Source organism: Ranitomeya imitator, chromosome 7, assembly GCF_032444005.1.
Source record: "Ranitomeya imitator isolate aRanImi1 chromosome 7, aRanImi1.pri, whole genome shotgun sequence".
Taxonomy (NCBI): Eukaryota; Metazoa; Chordata; class Amphibia; order Anura; family Dendrobatidae; genus Ranitomeya; species Ranitomeya imitator.
In genome coordinates this window covers 88,890,995-88,918,890 of record NC_091288.1, presented here as the reverse complement: position 1 = coordinate 88,918,890, position 27,896 = coordinate 88,890,995, and the positions used below count along the sequence as shown (strand labels likewise).

General features: G+C 42.3%; 1 protein-coding gene across 2 annotated transcripts in view; it reads left to right on the top strand.

Annotated features, from left to right (window-relative positions):
• The window catches only part of LOC138644800 (aldehyde oxidase 1-like), a 252,342-nt gene extending 236,010 nt beyond the window's left edge, over nt 1-16,332 (top strand). Inside the window, exons 32-35 of one of the 2 annotated variants that reach the window (XM_069733618.1) lie at nt 1,100-1,165; nt 7,239-7,427; nt 11,934-12,101; nt 14,599-16,332. In XM_069733618.1, coding sequence (XP_069589719.1) covers nt 1,100-1,165; nt 7,239-7,427; nt 11,934-12,101; nt 14,599-14,655 — 480 coding nt within the window. In that variant the 3' untranslated portion in view covers nt 14,656-16,332. The remainder of the gene's footprint in view (nt 1-1,099; nt 1,166-7,238; nt 7,428-11,933; nt 12,102-14,598) is intronic. The other variant, XM_069733619.1, reaches the window with a different exon arrangement.
• Nucleotides 16,333-27,896: the final 11,564 nt, after the last annotated feature.

Sequence of the window (27,896 nt, the reverse complement as noted above, 5' to 3'; positions counted from 1 at the left end):
ATAATTGCTAGAATCTGTCAGTACATTTTTCCTATTTGTTCTGAGAGCAGCGTGATGTAGGGTCTGAAACTCTGATTCCAAAGATGTGTCACTTATTGGGCTGTATGTTTCTGCTTTAATAAATTCAGTGTTTAATCAGCAGGAGATTATCACTATTTGACTAGCGGCTTTGTGCTTGCTGGTCCGACCCCGCCCCTAGCACTGATTAGTAGTTCTCTGTCAATATACATTGTACAGAGATATCTGCTAATCAGTGTTGTGGGCGGGGTTACACTGGGCTCAACATTCCAAGCTCTGCTAAATCTGCCGCAGATAAAACTGTGATTCTATCACAGCTACTGCACTCAGTAAACTAAGTTATGCATCGTTGGAATCAAGATTTCAGCCCCTACATCATGCTGCTGTCAGATTATGTAACAATAACCTGCTGACAGATTCCCTTTAAGGAAATACAAATTACATAACTATTGCTTTATATAAAATCTAAGTAATACAAGTGTGATGAGCTTAGGAACAGGGTCTTAATATTAATGTTGTTTAAAAAAAATAGGGAGGATGTTAGTAGAAAATGACATATTGCTTACATTTTTTTCCCAAAATATATTTTGTGCAACAAATTTGAGTTTTATATTTCATTTTTCCATGTCCATATAAAAAAATCTAAAACCTTGCACTACTCACTCTGACCACTAGCGTTAATATAAGGCTTCCTGTTCTGTAGAGATCACTTACCAGTAGTCATCTCATTCTTACCACAGACAGATTACATTGAAAGGTTACACCTCAGTAGATCACAGAGGATCTAGCAGTTATAACAGGAGATTCCAGCATTCCAGAATTCTGTAGATAAGCCCCTGATGCTGGTGGGTTTAGCTCATAGTCGATTTTGTGGTTGACAGGTTCCCTTTAATAAGGAATTGCTATGATATTACATTATGGATATCACTAGAATATGCCACAGTATTTTAAGCAGTAGGTCCAACCTTTGTTCCTGATCAATCTCTAAAACAAATGGATGTATGTGTGTCCACAGCAGTATATGATGAAGACCAATTATACATCTTTCTTTCTTTAATTAAAACCTAATTCTCCCTAACAGAATCTCCGCACTGATATTGTTGTGGATATTGGAGAAAGCATAAACCCTGGCATAGACATTGGTCAGGTAAGTGAACTTTACAGCTATAAAACCTCCTACCAGGAAATTATTTCTATGCACAAAAATTAGAAACATATCGTGTTTTTCAGATTATAAGGCGCACCGGACCATAAGACGCACCCCAAATTTAGAGGCGGAAAATAGGAAAAAAATATTTTAATGTGAAAACAGGTGTTCGTCTTGTAGTCCGAATTTATCTTGTGTCGAAGGAGGGAGATGGTTGGAGCAAGGCCACAGGAGGCAGGGTCACCGATGCAGGAAGCCAGCAGCGACAAGAGAGGGGAGATGCTGCTGGACCTGGGCTTGGAGGAGGGGTGCCCCAGCAGTGTGAGGCAGGAGCCATTGATTTCCCGGCAGTGGCTTTTAGGAAAATGTCAGCAGTACAAAACAGAAGTGGAGTTCCCGCTTTGTACATTGATCTGCGGGCGGTGGGCTTCAGTAAAATGGCCACCAGAGGTGGTGCTTTCACAGATTGAGGTCTCAGCTCGCCATTGAGCCGAGATCTAAATTTGCACATGCATCAACTCTGGCAGGCATTTTCTTGATGTCCATCACCGGGAGATCAATGTGCAGAGCAGGGACTCCACTCCTGCCTCGCACCGCCAACATTTTCCTGCACTGCTGGGACACTCCCTCCTCCCAGTCCAATGCCCACAGCATCGCTCCACTCCTGCCACTGCCAGCTTCAGGCAGCATGACCCTGCCTCCCGTAACCCCGCTCTATCACCTCCCCCTGGTAAGCTACATTCAGACTGTAAGATGCATCACCATTTTCCTCTGAAAGTTGGGAGGGGGGAGTGCACAATTCAGTAATTCAAGTATTGTTCTAAAAAATTTGCTTCTAAACAATTGATGTGAATACTTTTCTGCCCAATGATGACAGAAGTATTCTAGGAGTGATACCTTTATTGGCTAACCAGAAAATAATATGTTTGCAAGCTTTCAGAGCACAGCGGCTCCTTCTTCAGGCAAGATTACAACATCACTTCTATACAATTATATTCAATGGAGATGCTTCATGCAGACAAAACACCAGCCTTGCAGGGGTAGAAGGTGCCAAATTCATTAAGAGGGGCACACTAAGTGAATTTGGCAACTCTCCTATGTAGCATGTGCTTGTCAGGAACTGGAGTAGCAACTAGGAGGATGACAGTGTACTGTCCGATGACCTGTGACTTTGATCAAAAACTTACAGGTCTCTTGGACATGTGAATAGCCCCTTTGACTGTAATGGGTACATAACCTAAGTTAGAAACAAAATGAACATATACCGTGCTGTAAGTAAATAAAAAGCAATAGTACATAGAAATAACATAGGGCACTTAGTAGACACTGTTTTTGATTTAAAAAAAGTGTGAAAGCCATCCCACCAGTGCCATGGTGTACCCAGTCGGGAAAGTCCTAACCTCTAGTATTAAATAACCTTACCATATGTCAAAATCACCTCAGTGTGAATAGTGGCCGAGCAGGACCTGGACCCAACTATAGATACCCGGAAATGGCAAGCTATATAAATGTAATGCCCAACTCAAAGAAACGGAGACTATGCCCTTGTATGCATTAAGTGGTTGTGGCTTGGCCAGCGTTTCTTTGAGTTGGGCATTATGTTTATATACAGTGGGGCAAAAAAGTATTTAGTCAGTCAGCAATAGTGCAAGTTCCACCACTTAAAAAGATGAGAGGCGTCTGTAATTTACATCATAGGTAGACCTCAACTATGGGAGACAAACTGAGAAAAAAAAATCCAGAAAATCACATTGTCTGTTTTTTTAACATTTTATTTGCATATTATGGTGGAAAATAAGTATTTGGTCAGAAACAAAATTTCATCTCAATACTTTGTAATATATCCTTTGTTGGCAATGACAGAGGTCAAACGTTTTCTGTAAGTCTTCACAAGGTTGCCACACACTGTTGTTGGTATGTTGGCCCATTCCTCCATGCAGATCTCCTCTAGAGTAGTGATGTTTTTGGCTTTTCGCTTGGCAACACGGACTTTCAACTCCCTCCAAAGGTTTTCTATAGGGTTGAGATCTGGAGACTGGCTAGGCCACTCCAGGACCTTGAAATGCTTCTTACGAAGCCACTCCTTCGTTGCCCTGGCGGTGTGCTTTGGATCATTGTCATGTTGAAAGACCCAGCCACGTTTCATCTTCAATGCCCTTGCTGATGGAAGGAGGTTTGCACTCAAAATCTCACGATACATGGCCCCATTCATTCTTTCATGTACCCGGATCAGTCGTCCTGGCCCCTTTGCAGAGAAACAGCCCCAAAGCATGATGTTTCCACCACCATGCTTTACAGTAGGTATGGTGTTTGATGGATGCAACTCAGTATTCTTTTTCCTCCAAACACGACAAGTTGTGTTTCTACCAAACAGTTCCAGTTTGGTTTCATCAGACCATAGGACATTCTCCCAAAACTCCTCTGGATCATCCAAATGCCCTCTAGCAAACTTCAGACGGGCCCGGACATGTACTGGCTTAAGCAGTGGGACACGTCTGACACTGCAGGATCTGAGTCCATGGTGGCGTAGTGTGTTACTTATGGTAGGCCTTGTTACATTGGTCCCAGCTCTCTGCAGTTCATTCACTAGGTCCCCCCGCGTGGTTCTGGGATTTTTGCTCACCGTTCTTGTTATAATTCTGACCCCACGGGGTGGGATTTTGCGTGGAGCCCCAAATCGAGGGAGATTATCAGTGGTCTTGTATGTCTTCCATTTTCTAATTATTGCTCCCACTGTTGATTTCTTCACTCCAAGCTGATTGGCTATTGCAGATTCAGTCTTCCCAGCCTGGTGCAGGGCTACAATTTTGTTTCTGGTGTCCTTTGACAGCTCTTTGGTCTTCACCATAGTGGAGTTTGGAGTCAGACTGTTTGAGGGTGTGCACAGGTGTCTTTTTATACTGATAACAAGTTTAAACAGGTGCCATTACTACAGGTAATGAGTGGAGGAAAGAGGAGACTCTTAAAGAAGAAGTTACAGGTCTGTGAGAGCCAGAAATCTTGATTGTTTGTTTCTGACCAAATACTTATTTTCCACCATAATATGCAAATAAAATGTTAAAAAAACAGACAATGTGATTTTCTGGATTTTTTTTTTCTCAGTTTGTCTCCCATAGTTGAGGTCTACCTATGATGTAAATTACTGACGCCTCTCATCTTTTTAAGTGGTGGAACTTGCACTATTGCTGACTGACTAAATACTTTTTTGCCCCACTGTAGCTTCCCATTGCTGGGTGTCCATAGTTGTGTCCAGGTCCTGCTCGGCCCTTATTCACATTGAGGTCATTTTTGACACATGGTAATGTTTTAATGCTATAGATTAGTATCATTCAGACTGGGTACACCTTGGCGCTGGTGAGATGACTAGAGATTAGTATTATCCCGACTGGGTACACCTTGGAACTGGTGGGATGAATTTTATGCTTTTTTGATCAAAAACAGTGTATACTAAGTACCTTATGTGATTCATATTCACATTTAATTTTTACTTACTTACAGCAGGGTATATGTTCATTTTGTTTCTATCTTAGGTCTTTTTCTGTTTAATGGCCAGTGTGAACATGCTCCTATACTTTGCATGGATACCGGCTTATACTCCAGTGCTTTTCTTTCAGCTTTGCTATAATGGGTGCATGTTCTTTCCATTAGAAATAAGGATAGAACATGTACAGTACATTAAAACAGACATCTGAAAGAAGCCTAATACATAGGGTAAACTCAACGGCAATCCCACAACAAAATCCACTGCAAACCACATGGGAAATTTGCTACGAATGATCAGGAAAGATATATATCTTGGTACTGTGTTAGCCACTAGATAGAAAAATATTTAGAATTGAGAGTCCTCAGTGATTGATACGTCTTAATGGCTAACTGAAAAGATGGTAACAAATTGCAAGCTTTCGAGACTACTCAGGCCTCTTCATCAGGCACAGACTAATACAACATATGAAGAATCACATATTTAGGCACAACACAGCACAGAACTGTCATTATGGGAGAGTTTTAAACAATTGTGTCCATAAATATTGGAACAGTTCCTAGATAAGGAGTGAATGCTTTATTGTCCTCTGAATGGGATATGGTTCTTTGTAATGATGCCCCTTAAGGTCTGAAGTGCAAATTCCTTAATTGATGTAAAAAGACATAAATCCGTGCGACACATTCATTCCTCCACTAAAGGTACCGTCACACTAAACGATATCGCTAGCGATCCGTGACATTGCAGCATCCTGGCTAGCGATATCGTTCAGTTTGACATGCAGCAGCGATCAGGATCCTGCTGTGACATCGCTGGTCGGTGCAGAAAGTCCAGCACTTTATTTCGTCGCTGGATCTCCCGCTGACATCGCTGAATCGGCATGTGTGACGCCGATTCAGCGATGTCTTCACTGGTAACCAGGGTAAACATCGGGTTACTAAGCGCAGGGCCGCGCTTAGTAACCCGATGTTTACCCTGGTTACCAGCGTAAAAGTAAAAAAAAAAAAACACTACATACTTACCTTCCGCTGTCTGTCCTCCGGCGCTGTTTTCTCTGCACTGTGAGCGCCGGCCAGCCGGAAAGCAGAGCACAGCGGTGACGTCACCTCTGTGCTTTCCAGCCGGCGCTCACAGTCAGTGCAGGAAGCACAGCGCCGGGGGACAGACACCGGAATGTAAGTATGTAGTGATTTATTTTTTTTACTTTTATGCTGGTAACCAGGGTAAACATCGGGTTACTAAGCGCGGCCCTGCGCTTAGTAACCCGATGTTTACCCTGGTTACCAGGGGACCGGCATCGTTGGTTGCTGGAGAGCGGTCTGTGTGACAGCTCTCCAGCGACCAAACAGCGACGCTGCAGCGATCGGGATCGTTGTCTGGATCGCTGCAGCGTCGCTAAATGTGACGGTACCTTAAGTGTGTCAAAGGTCATCATAAGTTTATAATCCCAGATTCTCCTGTCTCTCTGAGATTTGAAGCTACCTTTCAATACAAGTAATTTCAGGTCCATGGTGCTATGATCAGGCATGCAAAAATGTTTGGCCACAGGTAGATCCATTGTTTTTTCTCTTATTCTGTGAGAGTTCATCCTTGTTCTCAGTTTCTGCCCTGTCTCCCCACATACAGACCCCGAGTTGGACATTTAGTACAAATAATTAGGTACACCACATTAGATGTGATGCAGCTGATGGTACCTGGGATCTTGTAGTCCTGATGTGAATTCGAGATATTTATCTTGTCCGTGGTCATTATAAATGGACAGGTTTTACATTTTTTCTGGTTGCAAGGAAAGGATCCTGCAGCTGTTGGAGTGGACAAGGAGCTCTTGACAATGATGCTTCTTAGATTTGGGGGCTGCCTAAAACACAGTAGTGGGGGGTCAGGAAAAATGGATTGTAAGCGGGCATCTTTTTGTAGTAAAGGTTGTAATTTCCGTGCAGCTCCCCTTAGCACCTCCAGATTTGGATTGTAGGTGACTACTAGAGGCACCCGGTTATTTTCTTCTTTAGCTTTGTAATGTAGCAGGTGATTCCTTGATATTTTTGTGTCTCTTGTGATCTGGTTTTCAATTGTTCTTGGATGGTAGCCCTGATTCAAAAAGGTCTTTCTGAGGCGACCAAGGTGTTCATTCCTATCCATGGGGTTGGAACATATATGATTGTATCTGATGGCTTGGCTGTAGACAATAGAGTTCCAATATTTATGGACACAACTGTTTATCACTCTCACATAATGACAGTTATGTGCTGTGTTGTGCATAAATATGTGATTCTTCAGAATTTGTTTTAGTCTTTGCCTGATGAAGAGACCTGTGTAGTCTCGAAAGCTTGCAATTTGTTACCATCTTTTCAGTTAGCCACTAAAAGATATCAACCATTGAGGACTCTGAATTCCACATATTATTCTATGAATGATCAGTGTTTTATCCACGAAACAAAACATGTACAGAAAAAGGGGAGTATTTATATTGCTAAATAAATTGGCAAAACTGCGGAAAAAAAAGCTATAGCACAGGAAATAAGTATATGGTTTATTATGTACATCTAATATTTTTCATGTACTTTTCTGTTTTATCCTTATATTTCCTATTAGCTTGAAGGTGCCTTTACTCAGGGAGTTGGTCTGTTCACATTAGAAGAGCTCTATTATTCTCCACAAGGAGACATGCATACATTAGGACCTGATAAGTATAAGATACCTGCTGTGTGTGACGTTCCCACTGAATTTAATATCTCCCTTCTGGCATCATCCAAGAATCCATATACCATATACTCCTCCAAGGTGAGCTGCCATGTTACTCAATTATCCTTTAGAAACTCCAATAAGCTACTGTATATATACAAGAGCCTCTCCATCTAACTGTTAACCTTTACTACAGGCCATTTGTAGGCAGGATCCACGAAGGGCAGGTTATTCATAAGGGGAACTGAAACTGGAAAAAACATAACAAATTGATATTCGGCTACTGGCAACTATCTGGATCCAGTGAAGGCCCCTCTGTTGTCTTTACAGAGATAGATAACGATGATGTCGCCGTTCCACCAGCAGCAGGGCCGCTGCAGTCTGTTTTTGGCCACAGCACCCACCTTGAACAACACATCATCAGAAAAAAATCTGATGATGCGCTGCTCAAGTCACCTGACTGCTGCAGCCAATCATAGGCTTCATGTGTCAGCGTAGGCTGCACTGTGGTCTGTAGATTCGGGTGAGTGCCGTTACGAGAGTATAACTGTTATTTTTTTACAGCTCCAAGACCATTGGGAACTTTTTTGTTTTGCCCACACAACCCCTTTAATTATTACCTGTATCCATGTAATAAGCTTGCCCCCAGTAGCGCCTGTACGCAGTTTGAGTTTTATCCTGTCGTTTGAAGATTGCGTGAAGGAAAGTTTTATGTTTGGATATCCTCACAGCACATTATAAAGGTAGTGATGTTTCTGTAAATAGAATTACCCCCTTTTCTTTAATTCATGAATGTTAAGGTGGCAAAGGAGAATCGAGGAAAGGAAGAGTCAAAAAAGGTAAAATAAATGTTAGGCCGTTGTTATGGGTGAGTTGGATTGTGTAAGCTGTAGGTCAGGGTGAGCAGCGCGGACTGGCGGCGATGATGCAGCAGGACTACAGTGCTAGTGTGGGCAGCTTAGGAATAGAAGGGGGCAATACAATCAGATGCCTCCACTGCAGATATTAAGGTGTGAACAGCACCTGATAGTGGAGATGAAAGTGTAACCACACCTGTAGGGCAGAGATTAATTTGTTCTTGGGTACACCGTTACAGCAGAGTTGAAGGTATGAACACCACTAATATGGTAGAGTACGTGGTACGTGTCGCTGCCCAGTTGTGAGTGCAATAGTATCTGGATTAAAGAAGCACTCCCAATAAGGTTTTCTTTCACTAAACATGTTTCTATGTGCGTGCAGTGCGTGTTAATAAATTCACTTACCGCAGCCTTCTCGGAGATCCAGCGCCATGCCATTTCTTTTTGAAGTGATGTCACTGCTCTTCGGACTCTCCGGTCTCACTGCGCTATGCGTGACCCAGAAGTAGCTTTTACAATGTTAGTCTATGGAGCTGATGACTTCCGGCTGACGCATGCAGTGTAGAGCGGTCCGGATAGTCTGAAGTCCAGTGACATCCCTGGGAAGAGGAGCAGATTGGCACTGGATCCCCAAGAATTCGGTGGCAGGGGAGTATATTAATACACTCACACTACACTACATGTACATAGACACAGATTTAGTGAAAAAAACTGTGTAAAGCAGAGCTGCTTTAAACAAACTGTGCAAGAAAGCACCATAGTATGTTGGAAAGCAGACAGGAATTGCAGGGAAGATAATTAACCAGCTTGCTGGAGTAAAGTCTGGAGGAATCCTGCAAATCCTGCAAAAGCTTCTGTAGTAAGATGCTATACTTTCCTGGATACGCTGGCAGCTGCCTGAGCCGGCTTCAGGGCTCATACTCATCTGCAATAAAAAATGGGATTGCACTCTGACTAATGCTATTCACTGATTTTAGTCCTCATCTCCGATTTTTATCTCAGCTGGAATCTGAATGAGAAGAAAATCGCATCATACTTCGAGAGGACGTGTATAACGGATAAGACTCACCAATGCAAGTCAATGGGTGTAATAAAAAAAAGGGCGACACACGGACCCCCCATATGTCGTGCGATTTTTTACATTACCATTCTGTAGCATACGACACTGTAAATGCTCCTGTAAATGATTGTATATAAAGTAATGTAGCGGCGCTTAGTGATATAGCATAAAAAAGCAGCAAGTATCTCCTTACCACATAGGAGGACGCAGGGACAATATTCTATAACTGATGAAAAAATCAATTAAACTTGCGCTAAGAAATGCATATAAAAGAGGGCCAAAAAATAAAGATAATTGTAATTTACCTGATGAGGAGAAAGAAGATAGAAATAAATGAATGATGACGTTGCTTGTATTAAATGATGGGTACACTATTCGAGGTCTGGAAATGGAGACATATAAACATAAAAAGTATCAAAAATATATGTGTAAAGATTGCGGGAATCCTATAAATTAATATCCACAATCATAACACCCTAAAATGAAACAAAATAATTCCGTCCTAGTGGATGCACATGTCAGAGAACCTTGAAAGAAATCGTACCTGCCGCAGGATGCACATCAGGTGAACGTAGACAATGCCAGTAAGAGGCGATGCAGGTGAATACTGCAGATGAAAATACCTTCACCGTCTTTGCGGAGATTAAGAGCGCTGGCGGTAGTTCATAGCGTGCTGTCCCGGCCGGTGACAGCCGCCGCAAGAGAAGGAGCGTGTGCGAGGAGCGCGGCGCTCAAAAAAGCTGTAGTTGGCAGGACCTGCGTGATGTTCGGGTCACGTGTCCAGTAAGTCACGTGGTGCCCCTGTCGGAGGTACGGAGCACTGGGGGAGCCAAAATTAAACCAACGCGTTTCGGATTACGTTTAATTTTGGCTCCCCCAGTGCTCCGTACCTCCGACAGGGGCACCACATGACTTACTGGACACGTGACCCGAACATCACGCAGGTCCTGCCAACTACAGCTTTTCTGAGCGCCGCGCTCCTCGCACACGCTCCTTCTCTTGCGGCGGCTGTCACCGGCCGGGACAGCACGCTATGAACTACCGCCAGCGCTCTTAATCTCCGCAAAGACGGTGAAGGTATTTTCATCTGCAGTATTCACCTGCATCGCCTCTTACTGGCATTGTCTACGTTCACCTGATGTGCATCCTGCGGCAGGTACGATTTCTTTCAAGGTTCTCTGACATGTGCATCCACTAGGACGGAATTATTTTGTTTCATTTTAGGGTGTTATGATTGTGGATATTAATTTATAGGATTCCCGCAATCTTTACACATATATTTTTGATACTTTTTATATTTATATGTCTCCATTTCCAGACCTCGAATAGTGTACCCATCATTTAATACAAGCAACGTCATCATTCATTTATTTCTATCTTCTTTCTCCTCATCAGGTAAATTACAATTATCTTAATTTTTTGGCCCTCTTTTATATGCATTTCTTAGCGCAAGTTTAATTGATTTTTTCATCAGTTATAGAATATTGTAAATGATTGTAGAATGATAGCTGCAGAGAAAAAAACGCATTGAATACGGATGTCATACAGATGCTATGTGACAAAAATTGCATTGTACTCGCATGACACTCCTCTTCCTTTTCTGGATCAACATTGGAGCGAAGTTTTAAACGCACATGAGTATGAGCCCTTAAAATGCCATCGGTGATATCACAGCTGTTTGCCAGTTACCAGAATAACCTGGCATAGACTAGTACAGATCTAGCCAGAAGAGAAGGGTGCAAGGCCCAAGGCTGGAGCCGGGACAGGAGAGTAACAGGTGTGGAGTGAAGGGGGAAAGAATAATATTAGATTATTATTAGACCCTTCCTATGAAGGATAAGATGGATCCCTATGACTATAATGCATAGTTGTGTTAGAAATAACAGCTATTAAAGTGGGCTCATGAGAAACATATTCCCTGTACATTGTACATGTAATAAATGAGCAGATTTGACAACATTTTAATTCTCCTGTTTGCGCGGATTTTACCGGGAAATTTCATTTGCAAAGAAGTTATTCTCTGTAAATGTAATGTTCCTTATTTTTCTCTGGGGTCTGTCTAGACCCCAAGCATAATAAACGAAACATGTAGAAATTGGAAAAAATAACGTATACTAACCTCACTGCTCACCTCTCTGGCAGCTCCTACTGTTCCCTACTAACTGTCCTGTGCTCCGCGCCACTGTCCCAATGTTCACTCCGGCCTTCCCTGGAGTTAAGTACACATGAACAGTGACCTTCGGGTCCAGTGTCCACACAATTCCAGGACTTGCAGCTACGAGTAAGCCCCAGATCCTGAACTCCGGGGACTGCTTGCAGCTGGAAGCCCTGGCCTAGAGTGAACTCCAAGCCGGAGATGCATCGAGATGGAAGTGCAGAGGGCGAGGAGCAGCAGGAACGGCCGATGAGGTATGTTTTCCTTTATTTATAAGCTTTTTCCGGCCCTCAACAAGATTGCGGCCACAGTTGGCTGTCATTTTGTTGAATTAGCCCGGATTGAATGAAAAAAAATCTATAATCTCCATAATACGGATTTCTGTAAAATCGAGTGGAATTCAATTCCACACATATAAATTTGCCCATCTCTAGTACATGTGACTGAAACAAAGTTGTATCAGTTTCTCATGCAGAAGGTACAGGACTTCTTTAGCTGATGTAACACTTTCCATATCCAATATTCTTTTCTAGGGTGTGGGGGAAACTGCCCTGTTTTTGGGGAGTTCTGTATATTTTGCCATAAAAGATGCCGTGGACTCTGCTCGGAAGGAACGTGGTTCACCTAAGATTTTCACACTCAACAGCCCACTGACTCCAGAGAAAATTAGAATGGCCTGTGAAGACTCCCTAACAAAGATGGTAAGTTCTGCAGTTTACAGACGATTAGCTAAATACCAACTATATGACATCATAAAAAGTATTGAGCCATCCAATGTCTGCAGCCAATTACAACTGCACTGCAAGGTAACAGCCATCTTTTAATTTTCCGGCACATAAGTGTGATGTCATGGCTATACCGGCCTGATCAATAGGAAGTGCCTAGAGCTCCCACCAATGTGACACTATTGTATTTCCTACCTAACCCTTGAAACGTTAATTGAATTTTTCACAGCCAACTGCTTTTTTGTATAAATAATTACAATTAAATATTATAAGGATTCATTATATGACGTTGTTTTTCTTATACAATGCTAAAATTTGTAGCAGAGAAAATACCGATCCCTGGATGTAGTCTGCTAAAAAACAAACAAACTGACTTCCACCTCTGAATCTCCACCACTGCTCCCCATATCTGATACTGACTGCAGCACTAGCGTCTGACATAACGTCAACGGTGCAACAGCCAATCAGTGACCTCAGTGACTTTAAACAGGGTGTACGGTTACATGAACAAAGTCGCTGAGCTCAATGATTGGCTACTGTGATGTTGGTGCTGTCGACGTGACATTAGTGCTGCAGTCAATATCAAATCCTGAGAGCACCCAGGGAAAGGGAGTCAAGTGCACTTTGTTTTCCTGTAACAAAATGTGCCCAGAGACTGTTATTTTCCTGAAGGTAGATAACCCCATTTATGTAGGGTCAAAAACCTAGTTTAACCCACTCTTCAAAACTTTTCACGCTTTTTAGGCTAAAACAATTCAACACGTACATAACTGATAGCCACCTACCACATAGTAATAAAAAACAGGAACAGCACAACGTTTTACTTATCTTTGGGTGCAAAGCCCCCTGGCAATCTGTCCTATGATTGTCCAAACTTCATACAAATTCAAAAAAAAGTGCAGCACTCCATATCCTTAGTGAAAAACGTGCAGGATTTATTCAACCCACACGTCTGGGCGACGTTTCGGCTCTGAATGAGCCTTTCTCATGCCACATAGACGTGGGCAAATATACTGAATGTAGACTGGAATGGACACTATTCAGTTTTGCCAACTGTCTGCACAGACAATAAAAACACTAGACCTCAAGCAGCTTGGATTGTGGCCTCCCCATGCTTTCTCCAGACTCTGGGACCTTGATTTCCAAGGTCTAGTGTGAAGTTTCCACAATCGGTGATGGTTTGGGGAGCCACGTCATTTGCTGGTGTAGGTCCACTGTGTTTTATCAAGAACAAAGTCAGTGCAGCCGTGTACCAGGAAATTTTAGAGCACTTCATGCTTTCCTCTGCCCCAAGCTTTTTGGAGATGGAAATTTCATTCTCCAGCAGGACTTGGCACCTGTCCACGCTGCCAAAAGCACCAAGACCTGGTTTCAAACAACAACAGTATCACTGAGCTTCATTGGCCAGCAAACTCGCCTGACTTTAGCCCCATAGAGACTCTATAGAGCAGGGGTCCCCAACTCCAGTCCTCAAGGCCCACCAACAGGTCATGTTTTCAGGATTTCCGTAGTATTGCCCAGGCGATAATTGCATTACCTGTGCAAAACAAAGGAAAACATGATCTGTTGGTGGGCCTTGAGGACTGGAGTTGGGGAACACTGCTATAGAGTATTGTCAAGAGGAAGGTGAAAGACACCAGACCCAACAATGCAGATGAGCTGAATGCTGCTATCAAAGCAACCTGGGCTTCCATAACACCTGAGCAGTGCCACAAGCTGATCACATCCATGCCACGCCGCATTGATGTAGTAATTGATGCAAAAGGAGCCCCGATTAAGTATTGAGTGCATTTACTGAGCATACATTTCAGTAAGCCAACATTTCGGATTTTCAAATCATTCTTCAAGCTGGTGTTATAACGTATTCTAATTTACTGAGATAATGACTTTTGGGTTTTCATTGGCTGTAAGCCATAATCATCAACAATAACAGAAATAAACACTTGAAATAGATCACTCTGTTTGTAATGACTCTATATAATATATGAGTTTCACTTTTTGTATTGAAGAACTGAAATAAATTAACTTTTTGATGATATTCTAATTTTGCGAGAATCATCTGTATATTACTTAAGTCATCATCTGTAAGATTTTGGCTTTCCAATTCAGAGGGGGGGGGAAATGTTGGTTGTTCATGATTACATTATAAGATACGTTATCCAGAAAAAAAAGAAAATAAATTAAGCCAGCAATAAAACCCAATTTACATATACTGCATTGACTGCCTTTTTTGCAAAATAATGGTGCAAGGAATTTGTATTGTCTAACTTCAGAGGCACACTGTATTAATAAAGTGTTCTTGAAATTCATCCATCTTAAATAATAAGCCTTGATTATAGATGTATATTTTGGTTCAAAATCTATCTCTGAGATCCACAAGTATATACTTTATTACTAGTACATATAATACAGTATATATATAACATGTCATATGCTATGACAAATAGAGTTCATTTTCCTTATTGTTTTTCAGATCCCAAGAGATAAGGCTGGAACTTTTATCCCCTGGTCCATTGATGTCACTAAATGAAGAAGAAAACATTGCACTTTTTCTCATAGTGGATACAAAGTTCTACGAGACCAATTTATTTTAATTAACGTTATGGTTAAAACCTCTTAATAAAGAAAGCACAAGCATAAATTGTAAGAGTGGTGAAGAAGACATCTAAATATGTTCCACTCATTCTCGGAAAGTAAAAATGTATTTAAAACAAAGGGTTTTTTTCAATCTGCAGGACGATCCACTTTCACCACCAGTAAATTCTTTCCATAGCTGTTTTCCTAGGGTATAAATGTAAATGGGTATAAAGGTTATCAATAGCAAAAAGATTTCTTTTTAAAATGGCTCAGCTTGGTATAAAACATGAAGAGCAGCCTTTAAATGCATAAAACTATAAAACATATCCTGACATTTTAAAACCAGAGCCACTTCAAAACTCACACTAGAAGCTAAATACTAGACATCTAACGACAGGGAGGATGAATAGTAGTTGTTTCCACAAATCTTTCTTAGAGAGGTATCTTCGTCCACCCACGTGCTCCTCCTCTTCACTCCTCCTCTTCACTCCTCCTCTTCACTCCTCCTTCCAAAAGTTAATAAGTAAACACCAGTTTTATCCTGTGCTAGTGCTAAGCGCCTGCTTGGATCTGTAGCTCCAGCAGCATGAGACCTGAAGCCATGGTTGCATCTGATCAGCTTATCTTTTATGTAAATGGAAGGAAGGTTAGTGGATAGAAACACCCTACATATTTATATATTTGTGGGGGGTGCAATCTATGTATGGTGCCTTTGCGGGAGGAATCCCAGACATGGGTATTGATTATGGGAATAATATTTTTCATGCAAATTATGTCTCCCTAGTCAACTATACAATCTTAATATTGATTCTGAATGTATCCATCCATGTTAACAAGATTGCTTCCAAGACATGATTTTTTTCCAAGCTTGAACAAGCACAATTTTCTGCATATTTCAAAGCTATCCCCTTCCAACATGACCATTTTCCATTTTCTCACTTTCATTTTTTCCTCCTCTTCTTCCAAGAGTCTTAACTTTTTTATTTTTTTCCATAAATATAGCCACATGATGGATGGTTTTTGTGTGACCAGTTGTACTTTTGAATGACACCATTGATTTTACCATATAGCGTACTGGAAAATGGGAAAAGAATTCCAAGTGCGGTAAAAAAAAAATTAAAAAATGCAATTCCACAATTGTGTTTTGTTTTTTTTATTTGCCATGTTCACTATATGATAAAACTGGAGAGGCAATATGAATCCCCAGGTCAGTACAAGTACGCAGATATCAAACATGTATAGTTTTTTATTATTTTAGTGGTGAAAAAAAATTTCCAATTTTGTATTAAATTTTTTTTTTTCTTGCAATTTACTGAGCCCTGTTTAATTTTTTCGGGATCTGAGGCTGGGTGAGGGCTTATTTTTTGCGTAACCTGAGCTGATGTTTTTGTTGATAGCATTTTCGGGTAGATAAAATGTTTTGATCGCCTCTTATTGTGTTTTATTGCAAAGTTTTGGCATCCAGAAAAACGTAATTCTGATGTTTCTCTCCCCTCTGTACCAGTCTGTCACTGTAAACATGTTTACTGTATACGATATCTATAACTCTGTATGTAACCCCTTTCTCATATACAGCACCATGGAATTAATGGTGCTATATAAATAAATAAATAAATAATAATAATAATAATGTTTCTAATTTTTTTTCTTTTTATACCATTTACCGATCTGATTAATTTACTTTATATTTTGATAAATCGTACATTTCTGAATGCAACGATGCTAAATATGTATATATTTTTTAATTGTTTTCTTTTCAATGGGGCAAAAGGGGATGATTTGAATATTTGTATGTTTTTTTTATTTTTTTAATATTTTTAAAAACTTTTTTCAGTTTTTACTGTCTTTAATAGTACCCTAAGGGTATGTGCACACATCAGGATTTCTTGCAGAAACTTTCCTGACAAAAAACGCACATTTCTCCTAGAAATCCGCATGCATTTTTTTTTAGTTTTTTCATGCGTTTTTGATGCGTATTTTGTGCATTTTTTCCCAAATGCATAGAATAGCGGGAAAAACGCAGAAAATCCGCAAAATTAATGAACATGCTGCTTTTTTTCCCGCGATGCGTTTTTGTTTTGCGCAAAAAAACGCATCATGTGCACAAAACATGCAGAATGCATTCTAAATGATAGGATGCATAATGTATGCGTTTTTAATGAGTTTTTATAGCGTTTTTACCACAAAAAAACGCAAAAAAAATGTGAAAAAACCTGAACGTGTGCACATAGCTTAAAGAGACTTGAAGCTGCGATTATCTGATCACCTGTGCTACACATAGAAGGCCGGCTTCACACTTGCGAGTTTTACGGACGTAAGAGCGCAGAAACTACGTCCGTAAAACTCGCAAAAAATACAGCACAATTATTCTCTATGCCTCTGCTCCTATCTGCCGTATTTTACTGATCAGTATTATACGGCTTTCTACGGCCGTACAAAATCGCAGCATGCTGCGTTTGTCACCGTACTGCGCAAGAAATACGCCAATGAAAGTCTATGGAAGCGTGAAAAATACGGATTTCACACGGACAAGCAGTGTGACTTGCGAGAAATACGCAGCGCTGTTAGAGAGAAAAGCCGGTAATTCAGTGCGGTGTACAGTAAAATCACACTGACAGCTTACAGTAGAATAGGTAGAATAAATGTGTACACATAGAATAGGTATATATATATATATATATGTCAGTGAGACACATATATGTATATATATTAATATTTATTCCAGCGCTATACAGCTTGAAAGCCGGTAATTCAATTACCGGCTTTTTCTTTCTCCTTCCTAAAACCCGACATGATTTGAGACATGGTTTACATACAGTAAACCATGTTTTCTTTCCATTTTTTTTGCAGATTCCACACTACTAATGTCAGTAGTGTGTATCTGCAAAATTTGGCCGTTCTAGCTCTTAAAATAAAGGGTTAAATGGCGGAAAAAATTGGCGTGGGCTCCCGCGCAATTTTCTCCGCCAGAGTAGTAAAGCCAGTGACTGAGGGCAGATATTAATAGCCTGGAGAGGGTCCATGGTTATTGGCCCCCCCCTGGCTAAAAATATCTGCCCCCAGCCACCCCAGAAAAGGCACATCTGGAAGATGCGCCTATTCTGGCACTTGGCCACTCTCTTCCCATTCCCGTGTAGCGGTGGGATATGGGGTAATGAAGGGTTAATGCCACCTTGCTATTGTAAGGTGACATTAAGCCTAATTAATAATGGAGAGGCGTCAATTATGACACCTATCCATTATTAATCCAATTGAATGAAAGGGTTAAATAAAACACAAACACATTATTTAAAATTATTTTAATGAAATAAAAACAATGGTTGTTGGAGTATTTTATTGTACGCCCAATCCAGTCACTGAAGACCCTCGTTCTGTGAAAGAAAAAACATAATAAACCAACAATATACTTACCCTCCGCAGATCTGTAACGTCCAACGATGTAAATCCTTCTGAAGGGGTTAAAACATTTTGCAGCAAGGAGCTTTGCTAATGCAGGCTGCTCCTCGCTGCAAAACCCCAGGGAATGAGTCTAAATATAGAACAATGAGCTATATTTAGCTTCATTTGCGGTGAGGCGCCCTCTGCTGGCTGTTTATAGATCGTGGGAACTTGCCTAGAAAGCCTGGGAGCTTTCTAGGAAATTTCCCACGATCTATGAACATCCAGCAGAGGGCGCCTCACCGCAAATGAAGCTAAATATAGCTCATTGTTCTATATTTAGACTCATTCCCTGGGGTTTTGCAGCGAGGAGCAGCCTGCATTAGCAAAGCTCCTTGCTGCAAAATGTTTTAACCCCTTCAGAAGGATTTACATCGTTGGACGTTACAGATCTGCGGAGGGTAAGTATATTGTTGGTTTATTATGTTTTTTCTTTCACAGAACGAGGGTCTTCAGTGACTGGATTGGGCGTACAATAAAATACTCCAACAACCATTGTTTTTATTTCATTAAAATAATTTTAAATAATGTGTTTGTGTTTTATTTAACCCTTTCATTCAATTGGATTAATAATGGATAGGTGTCATAATTGACGCATCTCCATTATTAATTAGGCTTAATGTCACCTTACAATAGCAAGGTGGCATTAACCCTTCATTACCCCATATCCCACCGCTACACGGGAATGGGAAGAGAGTGGCCAAGTGCCAGAATAGGCGCATCTTCCAGATGTGCCTTTTCTGGGGTGGCTGGGGGCAGATATTTTTAGCCAGGGGGGGGCCAATAACCATGGACCCTCTCCAGGCTATTAATATCTGCCCTCAGTCACTGGCTTTACTACTCTGGCGGAGAAAATTGCGCGGGAGCCCACGCCAATTTTTTCCGCCATTTAACCCTTTATTTTAAGAGCTAGAACGGCCAAATTTTGCAGATACACTCTACTGACATTAGTAGTGTGGAATCTGCAAAAAAAATGGAGAGAAAACATGGTTTACTGTATGTAAACCATGTCTCAAATCATGTCGGGTTTTAGGAAGGAGAAAGAAAAAGCCGGTAATTGAATTACCGGCTTTCAAGCTGTATAGCGCTGGAAAAAATATTAATATATATACATATATGTGTCTAATGACATATATATATATATATATATATATATATATATATATAGACAGTATATATATATATATTTTTTTTCTTTTTGGGACACATGGATCATTTCTATAGCGGTATGTTGGTTTTGCAAGCCTGCGAGAAAACCACGCAGTACGGATGCCATACGGATTACATACGGAGGATGCCATGCGCAAAAAACGCTGACACACCCTGCCTACGGAGGAGCTACGGACCACTATTTTCGGGACATTTCAGCGTATTACGGCCGTAATATACGGACGGTATTTTCATACGCTGAGTGTGAAGCCGGCCGAAGAGCTTCAGCACTGTTATGTTTGGCAGAAGTCACAAACTCCTATGAACACAGGAGATACAGAATGACAGAGCCGAGGGGGGGGGGGTGTCTTCTGAAGACCCCCAGCTGTCATGACAACCCATCGGCAGCCCCAGATCATGTGACAGAGGCACCAGTCAGCAGCATTTGTGAGGTGCTTCCGGCTGGTGCATCTTAAGTGCCGCTGTCAGTGATTAGCAGTGGGATTTATCTGTTTAACAGCCATAAATGAAGCTCTGATTCACCAGCCGCTTTTAAAGGCACATGACACCTGTTTAAATCAGCTGCTATGTGTGGGGAAGGATGTCAGCTCCCATCTAAAGGCCCCGTCACACTCAGCGACGCTGCAGCGATACCGACAACGATCCGGATCGCTGCAGCGTCGCTGTTTGGTCGCTGGAGACCTGTCACACAGACAGTTCTCCAGCGACCAACGATCCCGAGGTCCCCGGGTAACCAGGATAAACATCGGGTTACTAAGCGCAGGGCGGCGCTTAGTAACCCGATGTTTACCCTGGTTACCATCGTTAAAGTAAAAAAACCAACCACTACATACTTACCTACCGCTGTCTGTCCCCGGCTCTGTGCTTCTCTGCTCTGGCTGTGAGCGCCGGTCAGCCGGAAAGCAGAGCGGTGACGTCACCGCTCTGCTTTACGGCCGCTGTGCTTACAGCCAGTGCAGGAGGAGTGCAGAGAAGCACAGCGCCGGGGACAGACAGCGGTAGGTAAGTATGTAGTGGTTGTTTTTTTTACTTTAAAGATGGTAACCAGGGTAAACATCGGGTTACTAAGCGCCGCCTTGCGCTTAGTAACCCGATGTTTACCCTGGTTACCAGCGAAGACATCGCTGAATCGGCGTCACACACGCCGATTCAGCGATGTCAGCGGGAGATCCAGCGACGAAACAAAGTTCTGGACTTTCTTCCCCGACCAGCGACATCACAGCAGGGGCCTGATCGCTGCTGCCTTTCACACTGGACGATATCGCTAGCGAGGACGCTGCAACGTCACGGATCGCTAGCGATATCGTCCAGTGTGACGGTACCTTAAGTTGGGGACACAACATATGATGTAAATGGGATTTGGATGTTTCGCCTCCAGCAGTTCGCCCTGGGGTACATTTACTTCACCTGTGGGCAGTTATACCATCCAGCTGCCATACCATCACCCCAGAGGACCCCTTTAACCCCTTAGTGACAGAGCCAATTTGGTACTTAAGGACCGGGCCAATTTTTGCAATTCTGACCACTGTCACTTTATGAGGTTATAACTCTGGAACGCTTCAATGGATCCCGCTGATTCTGAGACTGTTTTTTCGTGACATATTGTACTTCATGTTAGTGGTAACATTTCTTTGATATTACTTGTGATTATTTATGAAAAAAACGTAAATATGGCGAAAATTTTTTAAATTTTGCAATTTTCAAACTTTGTATTTTTATGCCCTTAAATCAGAGAGATATGTCACGAAAAATAGTTAATAAATAACATTTCCCACATGTCTACTTTACATCAGCACAATTTTGGAAACAACATTTTTTTTTGTTAGGGAGTTGTAAGGGTTAAAAGTTGACCAGCAATTTCTCATTTTTACAACACCATTTTTTTTTAGGGACCACATCACATGTGAAGTTATTTTGAGGGGTCTATATGATAGAAAATAACGAAGTGTGACACCATTCTAAAAACTACACCCCTCAAGGTTCTCAAAACCACATTCAAGAAGTTTATTAACCCTTTACGTGATTCACAGGAACTGAAACAATGTGGAAGGAAAAAATGAACATTTAACTTTTTTTTGCAAACATCTTAATTCAGAACCATTTTTTTTATTTTCACAAGTGTAAAAACAGAAATGTAACCATAAATTTTGTTGTGCAATTTCTCCTGAATACGCCAATACCCCATATGTGGGGGTAAACCACTTTTTGGGCGCACCGCAGAACTTAGAAGTGAAGGAGCGCCGTTTGACTTTTTCAATGCAGAATTGGCTGGAATTGAGATCGGACACCATGTCACGTTTAGAGAGCCCCTGATGTGCCTAAACAGTGGAAACCCCCCACAAGTGACACCATTTTGGAAACTAGACCCCTTAAGGAACTTATCTAGATGTGTGGTGAGCACTTTGAACCCCCATGTGCTTCACAGAAGTTTATAATGTAGAGCCGTGAAAAAAAAATCGCATTTTTTCTACAAAAATGATCTTTTTGCCCACAAATTTTTATTTTCACAAGGGTAACAGGAGAAATTAGACCACAAAAGTTGTTGTGCAATTTCTCCTGAGTACGCTGATACCCAATATGTGGGGGTAAACCACTGTTTGGGCGCACCGCAGAGCTTGGAAGAGAAGGAGTGCCGTTTTACTTTTTCAATGTAGAATTGGCTGGAATTGAGATTTGACGCCATGTCGCGTTTGGAGAGCCCCTGATGTGCCTAACCAGTAGAAACCCTCCACAAGTGACCCCATTTTGGAAACTAGACCCCCCAAGGAACTTATCTAGATGTGTGGTGAGAACTTTGAATGCCCAAGTGCTTCACAGAAGTTTAGAATGCAGAGTCGTGAAAATAAAAAATTTTTTTTTTTTCACAAAAAAGATATTGTAGCCCCCAAGTTTTTATTTTCACAAGGGTAACAGGAGAAATTGGACTGCAATAGTTGTTGCACAATTTATCCCGAGTACGCTGATGCACCATATGTGGGGGTAAACCACTGTTTGGGCGCACGGTAGAGCTCGGAAGGGAAGGAGCGCCTTTTTGGAATGCAGACTTTGATAGAATGGTCTGTGGGCATTATGTTGCGATTGCAGAGCCCCTGATGTACCTAAACAGTAGTAACCCCCCACAAGTGACCCCATTTTGGAAACTAGACCCCCCAAGGAACTTATCTAGATGTGTGGTGAGAACTTTGAATGCCCAAGTGCTTCACAGAAGTTTATAATGCAGAGTCATAAAAATATATATATATATTTTTCCACAAAAAGGATTTTGTAGCCTCAAGTTTTTATTTTCACAAGGGTAACAAGAGAAATTGGACCCCAGAAGTTGTTGTCCAATTTATCCCGAGTATGCTGATGCCAAATATGTGGGGGTAACCCACTGTTTGGGCGCACGGCAGAGCTCAGAAGGGAGGGAGCACCATTTGACTTTTTGAGCGCAAAATTGGCTGTCGTGTTTGGAGACCCCCTGATGTACCTAAACAGTGGAAACCCCCCAATTCTAGCTCCAACCCAACTCCAACACACCCCTAACCCTAATCCCAACCCGATCCATAATCCTAATCACTAACCCTAACGATAATCCCAACCCTTACCCCAAAACAACCCTAATGTCAACCCTAACCATAACCCTAATCAAAACCCTAAATCCAACACACCCCTAATCCTAATCTCAACACTAACCTCAAACCTAACCCTAATCCCAATACACCCCTAATCACAACCCTAACCTTAACCCTAATCCCAAACCTAACCCTAATCCCAAGCGTAACCCTAATGCCAACCCTAACCCTAATACCAACCCTAATCCAAACCCTAACCCTAATCCCAACTCTAACCCTAACTTTAGCCCCAACCCTAACCCTAGCCCTAAGGCTACTTTCACACTTGCGTCATTTGGCATCCGTCGCAATCCGTCATTTTGGACAAGAAACGGATCCTGCAAATGTGCCCGCAGGATGCGTTTTTTGCCCATAGACTTGTATTGCCGACGGATCGTGATAGATGGCCACACGTCGCGTCCGTAGTGCACTGGATCAGTGTTTTGGCGGACCGTCAGCACAAAAAAACGTTCAATGTAATGTTTTTTTGTACGTCGCATCCGCCATTTCTGACCGCGCATGCGTGGCCGTAACTCCGCCCCCTCCTCCCCAGGGCATAGATTGGGCAGCGGATGCGTTGAAAAACTACATCCGCTGCCCACGTTGTGCACAATTTTCACAACGTGCGTCGGTATGTCGGGCCGATGCATTGTGACGGCCCCGTACTGACGTAAGTGTGAAAGAAGCCTAACCCTAAATTTAGCGCCAACCCTAACTCTAAATTTAGCCCCAACCCTAACCCTAAATTTAGCCCTAACCCTAGCCCTACCCCTAACCCTAGCCCTACCCCTAACCCTACCCCTAGCCCTACCCCTAACCCTAGCCCTAACCCTAGCCCTAACCCTAACCCTACCCCTAGCCCTAACCCTACCCCTAACCCTACCCCTAACCCTAGCCCTAACCCTAACCCTACCCCTAACCCTACCCCTAACCCTAACCCTAATTTTAGCCCCAACTGCTCTTCTCCTGCCGGCCGGCAGATGGAGACAGATGGCGGGCGCACTGCACATGCGCCCGCCATTTTCTTTTGCCCAGAAGATGCCGGCGGCCAGGAGGAGCAGCAGGAGGATCCAGGGACCCAGGTGAGTATGATAGGGTCCCCAAATCCCCCTATTTCTCTGTCCTCTGATGTGCAATCACATCAGTGGACAAAGAATTACACTTAGCTTTTTTTTTTTTTTTTGCGGTCGCCGGTAAACAGTTAATTACCGGCGATCGCAAAACAGGGGTCGCTAAAACCGACCCCCGATCATGCTCTTTGGGGTTTCGGCTACCCCCGGCAGCCGAGACCCCAAAGATTCTCGCGGGGCCGGCCGGCGGGCGCACTGCGCATGCGCCCGCCATTTTCAAGATGGCGGCGCCCACCGGGAGCCACGAGGAGCATCAGGGAGATAGGTAAGTATTGGGGGGCTACCTGGGACCCTTTTTCTCTATCCTCCGATGTGCGATCACATCGGAAGATAGAGAAATTAAAAAGAGATCGCGTTTTTTTTTTTTTTTTTGCGATCGCCGGTAAACGGTTAATTACCGGCGATCGCAAATGCGGGGTGGGTTAAAAAAACCCCGAATCATGTTCTCTGGGGTCTCGGCTACCCCCGGCAGCCGAGACCCCGGAGAAAATCCGACTCTGGGGGGCGCTATTTACTTTTTCCACAGCGCCGTTAATTAACGGCGCTGTGGTTTAAGTACCCTTAGCGGCCGACGTTAAAAGGCGTATCGGCGGTCGCTAAGGGGTTAAGCAACGTCAATCCCTACTGGCCAAATACCACAGGTGGCGTCACGAACACAAACTTTATTCACCAAACCCTTAAAAGACTTTTCCCTTTTATTTGAGTGCCCAGGGCCATGGACCGGGTCGCAGTCACCATGACGTCCCCTTCAAGTACGGGACCCTTTTCCGAGTACCCCACTGCCCTGGTGGGCGACTCAACTTGGCATCACGAACAGGATGTGCCCGGGGGTGAACTGCTGGGGGCGAAACATCCTATAACCGATGTAAATATATGCCATATGTCGTGAAGGGGTTAAAGAATCCTCCTATCCATTTTATTAATTTAGTTGCTAGTCTCGCAACTGTCATTCTCTCCACAAATTCCAGTTTATAAGGAGTTTCTCAAAAGAGTACCCCGCATTCAAGCTGCTTCCTGGCTTGCTGTTATCCAATACTAGTCTTTTGCTTACTCTGTAGTCTAGGTGTATACATTTTAGCAACTTTACACTTGGATTGCTGTTTAAAAGGATCTTGACAACTGGTAGATGTTGTCCGAACCACGTGCACCATGTATTACACTCTGGCTGTAAGATTTTATCCAAGTGTGATTTACTGTGAAATACATTAAGAAAAACATACATTCAAAAGTTGACCTGGGATTACTCCACATGGGTGACTAGTCCAATAATCAGGTTCTTGGAGGTTTCTCTATTCCCGCTGCCCTTTAACCCCTTAAGCCCCGAGGGTGGTTTGCACGTTAATGACCGGGCCAATGTTTACAATTCTGACCACTGTTCCTTTATGAGGTTATAACTCTGGAATGCTTCAACGGATCTTGGCGATTCTGACACTGTTTTCTCGTGACATATTGTACTTCATGATAGTTGTAAAATTTATTCGATATAACTTGCGTTTATTTGAGAAAAAAATGGAAATTTGGCAAAAATTTAGAAAATTTCACAATTTTCCAAATTTGAATTTTTATACCCTTAAATCACAGAGATATGTCATGCAAAATACTTAATAAGTAACATTTCCCACATGTCTACTTTACATCAGCACAATTTTGGAACCAAAATTATTTTTTGTTAGGGAGTTATAAGAGTTAAAAGTTGACCAGCAATTTCTCATTTTTACAACACCATTTTTTATTTAGGGACCACATCTCATTTGAAGTCATTTTGAGGGGTCTATATGATAGAAAATACCCAAGTCTGACACCATTCTAAAAACTGCACCCCTCAAGGTGCTCAAAACCACATTCAATGAAGTTTATTAACCCTTCAGGTGTTTTACAGGAATTTTTGGAATGTTTAAATAAAAATGAACATTTAACTTTTTTTCACACAAAATTTATTTCAGCTCCAATTTGTTTTATTTTACCAAGGGTAACAGGAGAAAATGGACCCCAAAAGTTGTTGTACAATTTGTCCTGAGTACGTTGATACCCCATATGTGGGGATAAACCACTGTTTGGGCGCATGGCAGAGCTCGGAAGGAAAGGAGCGCCATTTGACTTTTCAATGCAAAATTGACTGGAATTGAGATGGGACGCCATGTTGCGTTTGGAGAGCCCCTGATGTGCCTAAACATTGAAACCCCCCACAAGTGACACCATTTTGGAAAGTAGACCCCTTAAGGATCTTATCTAGATGTGTGGTGAGCACTTTAACCCACCAAGTGCTTCATGGAAGTTTATAATGCAGAGCTGTAAAAATAAAAAATCATATTTTTTCACAAAAATGATCTTTTTGCCCCCAATTTTTTATTTTCCCAAGGGTAAGAGAAGAAATTAGACCACAAAAGTTGTTGGGCAATTTGTCTTGAGTATGCTGATACCCAATATGTGGGTGTAAACCATTGTTTGGGCGCATGGCAGAGCTCGGAAGGGAAGGAGCGCCATTTGACTTTTCAATGCAAAATTGACTGGAATTGAGATGGGACGCCATGTTGCGTTTGGAGAGCCCCTGATGTGCCTAAACATTGAAACCCCCCACATGTGACACCATTTTGGAAATTAGACCCCTTAAGGATCTTATCTAGATGTGTGGTGAGCACTTTCACCCACCAAGTGCTTCATGGAAGTTTATAATGCAGAGCCGTAAAAATAAAAAATCATATTTTTTCACAAAAATGATCTTTTTGCCCCCAATTTTTTTTTCCAAGGGTAAGAGAAGAAATTAGACCACAAAAGTTGTTGTGCAATTTGTCCTGAGTACGCTGATACCCAATATGAGATGGGACGCCATGTTGCATTTGAAAAGCCCCTGATGTGCCTAAACATTGAAACCACCCACAAATGACACCATTTTGGAAAGTAGACCCCCTAAGGAACTTATCTAGATGTGTTTTGAGAGCTTTGAGCCTCCAAGTGTTTCACTACAGTTTATAACGCAGAGCTGTGAAAATAAAAATTCTTTTTTTTTTTCACAAAAATGATATTTTAGCCCCCAGTTGAGTATTTTCACGAGGGTAACAGGATAAATTGGACCCCAAAAGTTGTTGTCCAATTTGTCCTGAGTACGCTGATACCCCATATGTGGGGGGGAACCACTGTTTGGGCGCATGGCAGAGCTCGGAAGGGAAGAAGCGCCATTTGGAATACAGACTTAGATGGATTGGTCTGCAGGCGTCACATTGCATTTGCAGAGCCCCTGATGTACCCAAACAGTAGAAACTCCCCACAAGTGAACCCATAGTGGAAACTAGACCTCCCAAGGAACTTATCTAGATGAGTTGTGAGAACTTTGAACCCCCAAGTGTTTCACTGCAGTTTACAAAGCAAAGCCGCAAAAATAAAAAAATCTTATTTTTCCCACAAAAATGATTTTTAGCCCCCCACATTTTTATTTATAACAAGAGAACTTGGACCCCAAAAGTTGTTGTCCAATTTGTCCTGAGTATGCTGATACCCCATATGTTGGGGTAAACCCCTGTTTGGGCGCACCGGAGAGCTCGGAAGGGAAGGAGCACTGTTTTACTTTTTCAACGCAGAATTGGCTGGAATTGAGATGGGATGCCATGTCGCGTTTGGAGAGCCCCTGATGTGCCTGAACAGTGGAAACTCCCCAATTCTACCTGAAACCCTAATCCAACAACACCCCTAACCCTAATCCCAACGGTAACCCTAACCACACCCCTAACCCTGACACACCCCTAATTCTAATCCCAACCATAATCCCAACCATAAATATAATCCAAACCCTAACCCTAACTTTAGCCCCAACCCTAACCCTAACTTTAGCCCCAACCCTAACCCTAACTTTAACCCCAACCCAAACC